Source organism: Octopus bimaculoides, chromosome 25 (assembly GCF_001194135.2).
Source record: "Octopus bimaculoides isolate UCB-OBI-ISO-001 chromosome 25, ASM119413v2, whole genome shotgun sequence".
NCBI classification, from domain to species: Eukaryota; Metazoa; Mollusca; class Cephalopoda; order Octopoda; family Octopodidae; genus Octopus; species Octopus bimaculoides.
Window position 1 is genome coordinate 30,835,977 of NC_069005.1, and position 13,874 is coordinate 30,849,850.

At 38.6% G+C, this 13,874-nt stretch overlaps 1 protein-coding gene across 2 annotated transcripts in view; it reads right to left on the bottom strand.

Annotated features, from left to right (window-relative positions):
* Positions 1-2,788: 2,788 nt before the first annotated feature.
* Positions 2,789-13,874, bottom strand: part of LOC106880255 (mitogen-activated protein kinase 7) — a 13,598-nt gene continuing 2,512 nt past the window's right edge. For both annotated transcript variants that reach the window (XM_014930121.2, XM_014930120.2), the window contains exons 2-10: positions 11,318-11,949; positions 10,594-10,782; positions 9,606-9,713; positions 8,759-8,970; positions 7,513-8,242; positions 6,899-7,021; positions 5,062-6,314; positions 4,096-4,355; positions 2,789-3,426 (exon numbers count right to left, since the gene is read on the bottom strand). In XM_014930121.2, the coding sequence (XP_014785607.1) occupies positions 3,267-3,426; positions 4,096-4,355; positions 5,062-6,314; positions 6,899-7,021; positions 7,513-8,242; positions 8,759-8,970; positions 9,606-9,713; positions 10,594-10,782; positions 11,318-11,933 (3,651 nt within the window). In that variant the 5' untranslated portion in view covers positions 11,934-11,949 and the 3' untranslated portion in view covers positions 2,789-3,266. The remainder of the gene's footprint in view (positions 3,427-4,095; positions 4,356-5,061; positions 6,315-6,898; positions 7,022-7,512; positions 8,243-8,758; positions 8,971-9,605; positions 9,714-10,593; positions 10,783-11,317; positions 11,950-13,874) is intronic.

A 13,874-nucleotide genomic window follows, 5' to 3' on the forward strand; every position in this document is an offset into this window, starting at 1 on the left:
TAAATTCTTCACTGATAATGGTGTTTACATACCGAAGGGCTTGGTAAAAATTATTAATTATTAATTTATTAATATATTAATAATCCTTTACCCTTTTATTTGGATATATATATATATATATATATATACACACACATATGTATATACATAAATATGTATATATATATATATATATATATATATCTGTGTGTGTGTGTGTGTGTGTGTGTGTGTGTGTATAATATGTATATCTATATATCTATATATATATATATATATAGAATAATAATAAATGGAGCAAAACGCATATGATCAATAAGTTCCTGAACTTATTGACCATATGCGTTTTTCTCCATTTATTATTATTCTTCATATCTACTCAAAATACATCACTTTAACATGGTATTTCTACCCATTAACCGGGTATGATATCCCAGTTTTTGTATGATTTTTGCTACCCTGGTAACTATTAACATATTTACATTATCAAAGTTTTTTCAACCAAGATAATATTAATATATACATAAATTATAAAAAAAATATATATATAGATATTCTTTTATCTTCTACTTGTTTCAATCACTACTTGAAGAAATATTTTAGTTAAATGAATTTACCCCAGTACATATATTGTACAATATTCAACAATAAGTAAAATAAATTGAACGGAACCAACCTGGAAAGCAACCCTTTTCTGAAGTACCATCTTTGATGATTCTGTAAAGCACTGAACTGTTATTGGTCTGTAATTGTTTCTTAACGCATGTACGTTTATCTATGAATGTTTGCATATATATATATATATATAAATGTATATGTAAATATAAATGTATGTCTATATATATATATATATATATATATATATATATATATATGTTTGTGAATCCTTAACGACACATTAATTTCTCACAATTTCAATCTGTGTGTGCAAAAGATCACAAAATGTTTTCAAAGTTTTCAAGTATGCTCTTTCAAAAAATCAAAGGGCAAATGAAACTATTTTTTCAAGGTGAAGATTTTACTTGTTTCACTTGCCTTTCTTTCATTCCTTCTTCCAGCGGTTTGTATAAGATAATTTTGTAATACATATCTCTCTCCTATCATTGTTGTTGTTGTTTAACCCCAGGTCAGCAGAACCTGTCATCAAACACAGCCCGGCCATGTCTGTTTTCCACAAACGATTTTCTCCCATATGTAATAACCTCAATTGACCATATGACTGAATGTTATCTCTCTCTCTCTCTCTTATTTCCTTTTATTTTCTTAAGAAAACCAAGGGTGTGATTGTGAAATCTGAGGAAGATTTGACAGCTATTAATAGCAAACAGCAAGCAGGACGAGAGTCCACATAGTGGTCTTCCCCGCTCACTTCTACACCTCTGCTTATATATTTGTTTTGCTCTATTAAAAGCTCAGTGCTCAACCAGAACATATCTTTTCCATCAATGACATTTTCTCTGGTTGCCTTTTTTCAACATTTGTCAGTGTTTGTGGTTGTTGAACTATGTTTTATCAACTAACAATATTATACACCTGTCATAATTTACCTGTACAACTGGGTCAATTGACATTACACCATTCATATTTTCTAAAAAAAAAAAAATCTCTTTATTTTTCATGTAAATTTGTTGGGTTTATTTTGTTGTTTCTTTTCTTTTTTTTCCATTTTTTTCTTCGTTTTATAAAGGAAATATGTCATGCAGTACTTCATAAATAGGAATTCTTTTTCATCTCCTCTCTCTCTCTCGTTCTCCTTGTGTCTGCATACTTCTATATCTATGTGTGTGCTGGTGTGTGTATGTATATATTTATACATGTATATACACAAGTATAAAAGTAGGTATATACATATATATATATATATATATGTGTGTGTGTGTGTGTGTGTGTATGTATACACACACATTTATAAATATAGGTATATATATACACATTTATACATACATACATGTATACATAGATATATAAATACATTTATGTATGTATATGTATATTTATGTGTGTCTGTGTGAGAGGTTGGGTTACTTTTAAGCAGTACTGGTAGCATGTAACCCAGTACAACCTGTTGCATGGTCAGGTCATTTACAGCTAAACTGGCAACCCCCACCATGCTTACTTGGTGAGGAGAATGGTTTTTGGACATCCTATAAAATGAAAAACAATGATGAATGGTGACAATGATACCATATTATTCTAAAACCATTTTTACCTTTGGGAAGAGGTGGCCCATATTAACCTGGCCTGTTCAGCATGGTAGACCCAACCAAGAGCTTGTGTCTGACTGGCATAGCTCTCGGGGTCTTTGAGACACATGACCTACCAAACCACAACACATCACACCACAGCAAAGACTGGACCTTATGAGGGATGCCAGCATGGACGACAGGCATTAAACAATGATGAATGATGACAATGATACCATATTATTCTAAAACCAGTGTAGTACCCTTCAAAAAAAGACAGGGTTTATTTCTGTCTTCTTTCAGTAATCCTTCATGTTTTTACTTCAAGTTTTGCTGCATTTTCTTCTCATATTTCATTTTGTCTTCTTTCAGTTATTTTTCTCTATTTTTCAGCATACAAAATTGATGCAGCATATAGTATAAACATTCAAACATCATAGCAATCTTTCTAAATCTTGTTGCATTTCAATGGAATTTTCGGTCCTCCAAAGTCAACTTACCTTTCATTGGCTGCAAATTTAGGCTCGAAAAAATTCGACTGGTATGTCATTTGGTATAATTGGATGCACCCTTAAAAGTAGTGCCCCAGCATGACCACAACCCAGCAAAACAATAAATAAAACAACACATTAATTTTAGGACAAATTATAATTTATTCTGATACCTTTATTCCAATATTCTGGTATTCTTTGAACCAAAGAATTTCATATGTTTCTAACATACTAAACTCATGAATGACAAAACACAGAATGAGGTTGGTGGTGGTGGCGGTAAGTGCAGTGGAGGTGGTGGAGACGGTGGTAATGAGGGGAGGGGGTTGTTGAAGAAAATCAAGGATATAAGACTAGAGATCAGATAAGCTGTCAAGGATCAACTATTTTTTTTAAAAAACTCTCTCTCACATGTGCATCATGTATACACACACACATGCATATTTATACATACATGCATACACCTGAAGACTGTTTCAACAAAGAAAATTGGAATTGTCTTCTTGAATTTTTAAACTTCGACACACACACACATATAGCCCAATATATATGTATACACGCACACACACACACAAAATGAAGTCTGTTTTCAGCTGTCCTCTATGCTACAGCTTCAAGATGAGCAGAGACTTAAGTCACTGTAAGATAAGGCCATGGGTGACTGCATGCTTAATTCAAGTTCCTCTTCCAAAGTCTGGATATCCATATTTGCTGTGACGTCCATCCAGTGAGCGAGGAGTGACGAAGACAGAGGAGATATTTCATATTTTCCACTAGAAAAAAAAAAAAAAAAAGTAAAAAGTAAAAATAATAAGGCAGAATGTTTAGAAATATTTGAGAAAATTCTTAATGCATTGATGAATACACACAAACATAAACGTTATCAGAAATAGCTGCTCCACTCAATGTCAATGGTGAGTTGTCTAGCAGTTTGGTTACTTGGGTTTTGTTAAATTTCTGCCAGATTATCTTATCATCATCATCATCATCATCGTTTAACACCCGCTTTCCAAGCTAGCATGGGTTGGACGATTTGATTGAGGACTGGCGAACCAGATGGCTGCACCAGGCTCCAATCTGATCTGGCAGAGTTTCTACAGCTGGATGCCCTTCCTAGCAGCTGTATATATATATGACAGGCTTCTTTCAGTTTCTGTCTACCAAATCCACTCACAAAGCTTTGGTGGCCCATGGTTACGGTAGAAGACATATAGTAGGACTGAACCTGGAACAATGTGGTTGGGAAGTGAACTCCATACCACACAGCCATGCCTGATGATGATGATACAGTTCACAGGGAAAGGACGAGAGAAAAAGATAACATGGCTGGGTAGTCTGCAAGAGCTGAATCAGGGTGGCACGTTAAGGGTACAGGGTAGAGGTGAATCTCTGTAACAGGTGCTCCTCCTAACGATAATCAGATTTAGGAATTTGTTATTTACCTGTCTGTTTTCTCTGTTAGATTTTCAGCCATAAGAGCATCAAGATCAATATTCAGTCCGACACCATAACCCCCTCCTGTGCCCTTCGGGGTGACAGCCAAAGACAATGGTGCAATTTCCTCCACCTGGTACTTGGACAGTTGCTTGCTAAGTACAGATATAAGATCCGAAGATACGTCTGACTGTTCCGAGACCATGGTGCTGGAATTGGTTGGAGCTTCAATCATTGGTTTGTTGCTGTCTTCATTGATGCAGCTCACCTGTAGAAGAGAAAGAAGAGAAATGATGGGGGCACATTTAGGAGACGCAACTGAGTGATTTTGAGCGACTGGTCTGTGGAACTAATATTTTGTTGTGTGTGTGTGTGTGTGTGTGGTCATCAAAAAATGGTATGCTGGAATAAGCAGCATTGGTTTATATATATATATATATATACACACACATACATATGTAAACATACATCCACATATATACACATACATAGACACACACAGATATATATATTGACATATATAAACATGTACACACACATGTATACACCACAGGCAGACATCTTTACATACATACAGACATACAGACAGAGAGACAGATTGAAAGGAAGGAAGAAGGTAAATGATTAGGTAATATATAAAAAGAAGTGTGTATAATTATGAATGAATCACAATTATAATGGAGAGGGTTGCCAAAAACCCTTACATGTCTAGAAATAGCAGTCAAAACCACTATAATGCCATTATAACCACCCATATTCTTTCTCTTCACAATAAAGTTGATTTATTCATAATAATAGACACTTCTTTTATGAAATTTTTTGATTACATGTTTGGTCATTGATATAGTCATAAATAAATAATTATTAATTGTTTATGATATATCCTTCGTAATGTATTTTTACATTCCTCTTTAATTATATATATATATATATATATATATATATATAATATATACATAAGTATATATACATACTTCTATGGTTGGTACACATGGAAACTGGTTGCTATAGTGACTGGGTTGGAATCTTTCGGAATTTGGTAGAATATCATCGAAATTCCTGGTCCGTGATGTGTCAACAGCAGCAGGGGGTGGGGTTGACAATGTAGAATCTGAGGGTGGCAATGGGCCATTTGGATTCACTGATGCTTCGGGGATTTGAACACTCGTTTCATTGGACAGTGGAGCATCGAATGTAACGTCCTTCCATTTGGCCATTGCTAAGAAAGAGTTGGACCCGGTCGTCACCGTGGGGTCGGGCAATGAGATATCAGGGGAAACGAACTGGCTGGGAGACAGCGATGTGTTGTGAGTGGCAGAAGTGTTGTTTGTGATAGATGATATTGAAGTGTAAGTGGGAGATATGGTGGAACTGATGCTGGACACACTCGATGTTCCAGAAAGTGACACAAGAGGCAACGTCGACGGTGGAGAACTGACCATGTCTGTGACTGAACCGGCGCTGTTTGCCGGGCAATGAGGCGGAGAGATCAAAGTGAGGTTGGGTGTCGGCAGTGCAGCTTCCGATGGGAGGGTCTGCACAGCCAAGGGTGTTTGCTGATGATAAGGGACGGGGATAACGGTTGGTAATTGTTGACTACTCTGGAGGTTTAGAAGTCCAAGCAGCTGAAGGTTTTCAATGTTTAGGGTACCGAAATCCTGGGGTACTTCACCCGGTAAAGATGTTTCATTCTGCAGCTGTGAGTTGCGACAGATCAAGCTGTAGATGGGCCTGTTCACATTTTCCTGCTGTGGCTGCTTTGAACTGATGCCGTTTGATACTAACAGGTTATTTTTCACCTGTGCATTCGCTACGGCCGAAGATATGGCAGACTGAACGGCCACAGATGGCGCCACTGCTGCTGCTGACACAGGGTGTGTTAAAGAATAATGGTTGAGGATCGACGGAGCAATCATGACAGTTGAATGTGTCAGTTGCTGCTGCTGTTGCTGTTCTGAAGGGTTCTGAAATCTTTGTAAAGGTTGCTGCTGTTGCTGTGGTTGTGCATGTTGCTGTTGTTGTTGTTGTGAATGTTGTTGTTGTTGTTGTTGCTGCTGTGAGTGATTTTCTTGTTCAGCATGCATCACAGACGAGATGGCACTGTTTCCAACAGAGGGGTTTTGCAGTGCTGTCTTTGGGGCTGCCTTCTGTGTTTGCATGTTTTTCCAGCGTTCCAAGAGTTCCTTGTCAGCATCTGACAGCAAGTCTTCAGCCTCCGCATCTTGAGCTGCGAATCAGATAAAAATAACAAATAAACAAAACAATAACACACACCATAAAAAAAAATCTATGATTAACATTAATGACTTGCTATTTAAGCAATGAGTACATGGATGATTAATAGGTTGGTTGGGTGCTAATGAAGGAGCAAGCACTCCTGAAATATGGCATATGCGCCCATTAACCATTTTTCATCTTTGATCTCATTGTTTGTTTACATCTGGCATCTCAGATACGAAACGGTGTAACAAAATCAGTGCTGGTTATAATTTCTAAAGGAAATCTGCAGGGATAATCTTAACCCCCACTCTTCCTCACAATCCACAAACATGAAAAAACTGCCACCAACAGGTTTTTGTAAAGAGATTTGTTGTTGGTTAAAGATTTTCCAATGGACCAATCATCGATTCACTATAGTTACAAGAGGGAGAGTGATAAGGGAGGTAACTATGTAACCTCAGAGTGACTGATACCACCAGGTATTTTAGTCCCCACAAACGACAGTTTATTAGTTTTTCTCGCTAATTTATGATTTTTGCTGGTGTACATCAGCAACAAATTCACACACACAAAAAACATCCTCTTTGTTACCTTTTTTGTCTTTCATTCGTTTCAAAGCTCTTTCTTTCCTTTTCCGTCGTTTGTCTTCTCGTTCCCTCTGACGTTGGGCTGCAGTTACAGGACGAGGTCGATTGTCATCTTTCACTTCAACATCTGGATTGGGAAAACAATATATTCGTATATATACAATTATATGCATAGATATTAGACAGACAGACAGAAACAGGTGTGCTGTTGCAAAGGAGATACATGGTTATCCAACCTGAGGGAAGTGCAGGTGAAGGAGAGAGAGAGAGAGAGTGGGAGACAGCAGAATAGAGATGGTGGTAAAGTGCTGGGCATACTCACAAGGTACAGGGATCAGAATATAAATGGGATGGTCGAGAAAAGGCAGAGAGAGATATAGATCGTGGCAAGTGCCAGGGCATACCCTTGGGGGTTCGAAGGTCATAATATAAGTAGCAGGATATTGCCAAAGAAGCATGATTAAGGAGTGCAGAGGTGGGGAGGTGAGTGGTGAAAACCTGGGTATAAATACTTATAATATATTGAAAATAGATATAAATATTAAAAACATCAAAAATAGATGTTGTTTTCTTAGGAGATTTAGATATTTCAAAACAGGAAAGAAAGGATTTAGTTACCATTCCGTTTCTTGAGGTTTGAGTTCCGAAGAGCTGCCTTAATCAACTCCCTTGTGTCGGTTGAGATTGTTTGGTGCTCTGGTTTGTCTACCACCGGTTCTTGTTTTTGTTCTTTCGAAGATGCTGCCAGCAGTTGATGGGATGTAGATTCCATTTTAGAATCGGAACTCTTTGCACTGAGCATTTCAATATCGTCCAAGTCATGGCTATTAGGAATGGTCAGCAGGTTCTGTTCCACACGGTCAACGCCACCGTGGACATTCTGCTTCTGGTTAGTCACAGATTCCAGATTGCTAATGGAGGTATTAGTAGTAGTAGTAGTAGTATTACTAGCATGGTTATTATTGTTGCTGTTGTTGGCGGGGGTAGTGGTAGTGGTGGTGGCAGCAACACTAGTGTGTGAGGCGTTGTGTGAAGAATGGTCGGGCAGGAGATGCAAAGGTATTACATCTCGGTCAGGGTTTTGGTTTTGTCGATCCAAGGTAGAGGTCTTGACTCTCTCGCGTAACTGCTTGACGAATGCTTGGAGGGCAGCGCCTTGCTCTGTTACTTCTACAGAGGAACCAAAGTTTGAGGGAACATTTGCAGTTTGGCTCTGAATCGTTTGCGGTTCGCTTGTCTTCGGTGCTGGCCGTAAAACAGGGTTGAAGCTCAATGTTGGATTCTCAGACGCATGATATTCAATAATTTCCTCGTAGATGGCCTTCCGGAACTGTTCTATCGACATATCCTGCAAGAATTAAACCAGAAATCATTTATTTCAGAAAAACTGAAGCATGTCTTTGACAATTCCAGAGCATAGTAAGTTTATTTTCTGTGTGACTTTTGGCCCACCCTGTGCATCCAAAGTTATTTTTTCTACTTTTGGTCTCTCATTTCTTCTTGCCCTAGATCCACAGTTCAAATTCTGCTGAGGTTGGCTCAGCCTTTCCTCCTTTCGGGGTCAATAGAATAAGTAATAATCAAGTACTGGGGTTGATGTAATCAACTTACCCCTCCCATCAAAGACATTAAAAATAAAAATCATCAAATTTATCCCAAACACAATTGCTTTTGTAAAACCCCAAAATTTTGTCCATCTTGCACATATTGGGTCCGGATGAATGGCTGACTTTGACTAATGGAAGCCCTAAAGTCGCTATACTGAGGGAAAAGATGGGATGAACATAGGTCTGCTCAATCAGGGTTGAGCTAGGACTAAACAACAACAAAAAGACACCCACAGCAACAAAAACAAATAACTTACCTGCTTCTCAAAATCAAAATTGAAGGCAGGAACGCAGATAGGTTCATCATCAGGATCATGGTAAATTGATAAATAAGGATGTCGTAAGGCCTGTTCGACTGTAAATCGGTCAGAAGGGACCAAAACCAGCAACTTGCTAAGAAGATCAAGGGCCTTGCGGCTAGCTTTGGGGTACAGAGTTGACCATGGAACTGGTTTCTTGTTTCCAAGTTCTGTGAAGAATGACAAGAGAGACACATTAGAATGGTGTGTGTGTGTGTATGTGTGTAACTGTGTATGTGTGTTTCTGTAACTTGGTGTGTGTGTATTTAGGAAATACTGTGTATGTGTGTGTTTATATAACTCTACATGCATGTGTGTGTGTATCTGTGTATAATGGTGTGTATATGTATTTCTCTAACTTGGTGTGTGTGTTTATGAAATAGTGTGTATGTGTATGTACGTGTGTGTCTATGTGTGCAAATGTGGCTTGTATATGAAGTGCAGGTGTGCCTGTATGGTTAACGAGCTTGTTTCCTAACGATTTGGTTTTTGGCTCAGTCCCAATACGTGGCACCTTTGGCAAGTGTCTTCTGCTATAACCCTGAGCCAACCAAAGCCTCGTGAAAGGATTTGGAGACGGAAATTCGGTAATGTTAACATTAGTGACAGAAATTATATTGGTAATGATGTTAGTGATGGTGATGATGATGATGACGGTTATAGTAACAATGACGTCAGTGTTGCAATATTGAAGCTGGGGATGAAATAAAAAACACCACACAAACACACACACACACACACATTTCCCAGACACAAACACACAAAAAAGATTAAATCGAAACGAGAAAAGTAATGTCCAACTAACGTATAAGGAATTTCTTGATCAAATCTGATTGGCAGGCTGAGAGGAACTTCTCCGATGGTGAACCGAGGATTTCAATGATTAACTGAGCTTGTTTGATGTAATCCTTTCCTGCAACGCAAGAGGATACAAAAGAGAATTTTAGAGCACGAAAGCGAGTAGAACAACAACAACAATTGCAATGGTTAGAAAGCTTGCTGGAATGTTTTTGCAGTTAGCAACAGCTCCCGGTCTGATTAGGTCTAATGGTCTCGAACATTCTGACACATACACATTGAAATGTGTGTGTGTGTTACACAGGCTTATCTATCTATCTATCTATCTATCCAATTGTAAATACTAATGATGGCAAAGCAAGTCTGGAATGAGAGCCGTCAAATACTTCTTCCCCTTTCATTGCGTTGCATTAAAGCATGACCTGGAATCTCGCTCACAGCGACATTCTCTCCAGAATTAGAGAAAGGTCGATCGAAGAATTAACAATCTGTTCTCATAGGGTAACTGATACGTTAATGGAACTGTTCAAAGACAAATTGGTGTACAATACCCCATGAGAGAAAGAAGACGGTGGCGGGGACAAAAAAAAAAAAAAAACGCCCCAAACTGCCAAGTTTCTTACCGCTACCGTGACGATATACACAGTTATCTCCCGTGCTCACTATAGTTGCAAGGAGTTGTCTCCCTTCCACTAATCTAGCAATTTAAAGAATCTCCTTTCATTCCTTTGCGGCGTTATTTGTTCGAATGGAAAATATTACCGGTTTTAGAGGTGAAAGGGCCCGGTTTAAAAACGGTTCTATAAAGGCTGCATTGACTGGAGGGGCAATTTATTTTCAAGCTTTCACCAACCGTAATTATAATATGGATCCCCGTTGAGAACCACTGCTTTAAACGGACGTTTAAGTTGATCAAATAAAAAGAAAGCACATTAGACAACAGGTTGAGACATGACAGAAAAAGAAAAAGAAAAAAAAAACACGCGAAGATTTACCAGGAAATAAGTGTTTTCGGCCAAGCATTTCTGCAAAAATGCAACCAACAGACCACATATCCATAGCACTACCATATTCCAGGAGAGAGAACATAATTTCTGGAGCTCGGTACCAGCGAGTTGCTACGTAGTGGGTTAAGAAGTTGTTGGTGCCATCAAATAGGGAGGAGTGGATCCCACGGGCCATACCTGTGAAGAGAAGATGGTTAGCTGTTATAGTTACGAGGTAGAGAGAGGGGGGAGAGGAGAATGAGAGACAAAAAATGAGATAAGGTGTGAAGAAAAAAAAAACGGAGAGTAGGAGAAAGAGGCAAAGAAAAAGTCAGAAAGATAAGATGTGAAAAAAACGAAGAGAAGATGTGAGAGAGAGAGAGAGAGAGACAAAGAAAAGTCAGAAAGAAAAGGTGTGAAAGAACGAAGAGAAGACGAGAGAGACAAAGAAAAAGAAAGATAAGGTGTGAAAGAACGAAGAGAAGATGTGTGTGTGTGAGAGAGAGAGAGAGAGAGAGAAAGAAAGAAAAAGTCAAAAAGATAAGGTATGAAAGAACGAAAAGATGAGAGAGACAAAGAAAAAGTCAGAATGATAAGGTGTAAAAAAAAAAAAAAACGAAGAGAAAGCAGAGAGAGACAAAGAAAAAGAAAGATAAGGTGTGAATGCAACATTCTAACTGCTTGACCGTGCACCTTCACAACAAAGCAGATGACAACAAAAATGGTATCTTACCAAAATCCCCAATCCTCAGGTGGCAGTTTTCTCGTACAAGCAGGTTGTTGGGTTTTAAATCTCGGTGGACCACGTTAGCAGAATGGATGTACTTGAGGCCGCGGAGAATCTGGTATAAGAAGTATCGGATGTGTTCTTCGGTCAGCGGTTGTTTTGAGTAGATGATCTGACGCAGGTCGCTCTCCATGAGATCGAGCACGACATAGATGTCTCGGAAGTCAACGGGGCCCTCTTTCGGTTTCAGAATGTCTCGTATCGAGATGATATTGTCGTGTTTAAAGTGTTTCAGAATCTTGATCTCCCGAAAAGTCCGCTTTGTCACAACCCAGTGATCGAAGACGTTCGGTATTTTTTTGATGGCTACTTTGTCCCCGGTCCGACTCTGTACGGCCGAACACACGACCCCGTATGCTCCGATGCCGATTTTCTCTACGGCAGAGTAGCCGGTGCCTTCCAAATCGAACTTAACGTCGAAGCTGCGTTTTTTGAGGAAAGACAAATTCTTGAGAATGTTGCTCTGTGTTTTGGCCATGTGACTTTTACTCTGTGTCATATTGTTGCTGTTGTTGTTGTTGTTGTTGTTGTGGCTGTCACTATTGTTGTTATTGTTCTGCATTGTGTCAACTGGAATGCTGTTAATAGAAAACAAAACAAAACTAATAATAATTAAGCGCCAAGAAGAAAGACAATAATTTATTTAATCATTAATTTATCAAACTAGGTGTGTCCAAAGAATACATTAATCTATTTATCTGCACCAGACTTCTGTAACTGTTTTGGCTGGATTTTTACAGCTGGATGCCCTTCCTAACATGGACACACACACACATATATATATACACACACACACATATATATATATATATGTACATACATATATATACCCATACACACACGCGCAAACATACGCACGCTTGCACAGATATACACTCACATAGTGCAACACACAGCTGTTCTCAACAGTCCAGAATACATGCTAAAAATACCTGTGCCTATATGTTGTCTTGCTCCTTCTCTCTCCCCACTCCCCACGCCACCTCCCGACCCAGACACACTCATATGAATATCATTCTCTCTTAACACAGACACCATTCAGAAAATCTTGAATAGACGTCTACCTCTATACACGATCTACCACCATTTTCTAAAATTTTTATAAAGGTCTCTTTCTATATGTAAATGTGCAGACACAATAATAAACTTCCCCTCTCTCTCTCCCCACACACACACAAATCCACAGACACCTTTCAAAAAGACTTATACAGAGGTAGGGTGTACTTGTGTCTACATAAGAATGCTAGTGGCCAGATAGAAATGCTACTTACTTATCAGATGAGAATGCTAACAGTTAGAAGGGAATGTTTAGGACCAGATAGGAAAGCTATTGGCCAGACAGGAAAGCTATTGGTCAAACAGGAAGCTATTGGCCAGACAGGAAAGCTATTGGTCAAACAGGAAAGCTATTGGCCACACAGGAAAGCTATTGGTCAAACAGGAAAGCTATTGGCCAGACAGGAAAGCTATTGGTCAAACAGGAAAGCTATTGACCAGACAGGAAAGCTATTGGCCAGACAGGAAAGCTATTGGTCAAACAGGAAAGCTATTGGTCAAACAGGAAAGCTATTGGCCAGACAGGAATGCTACCTATGGTCAGAACGTTTAGCATTCCCATCTGGGAATGTTACTTTCAGTAGAATAGAACAGAATAAAACAAACAGGCATCATAGCAAGGCGAGATTTATATGAAGGTTTTGATTTCCCATATTCAGTTCTGTGAAACCAGAGTTAAGTAAACGTAAGCGGCTGTAATTAAAAGCTCCTTGGAGTTTCAGAAGAATTTTAATACACTACAGCTCAGGAAAAAAACAAAAGCAAAAAACAAAACAAACAATAACAAAGTATGAAACAGATTCAGAACAGATGGTTAACTGGTTGACATGAGGAGGAGAAAAATTCTCCACGAGATATTACGATAACATGCTCTATACATAACATAAATAGAGTTGGGTGTTTCTGATATACCACTTGACTTTATGGGTTGTTGTTGTTGTTGTTGTTGTTGTTGTTATTGTTATTGTTGTTGGTACAGGATATTGCTCTCATTTTTACTGCAGATTTTACTCTGTGTGTGAGTGTGCGTGCGTGTGTGTCTGTCTGGCTGTATACTGGGCGATTGGTTCCTTCCTGCTTAATTTTTAATTACTTTCTGTAGCAACGGTGTGTGTGTCTTTGTGTGCATATAAATAAACAAATATAGAAATATGTGTGTATACACACTCATGTATATATGTATGCGTGTATATAAATACACACACACACACACACACACACACACACAGGAAAAAGACAAAAAACAACAACGTGAGGACGTGATACAGATTGTGTTACTAGACGCTCGGGAAAGGAAAGAGAGAGAGTATGACGTTTCGAGCGGAGCTCTTCGTCGGAAACAAGGAAAGTCCAAAGAAGGGAAAAACGGAGGAAGAAAAAATCGCCACCGATGTCCACGAGGTTACATTACGTATATGTGTGTGTCTCTGTATCCGTGTTTGTCCCC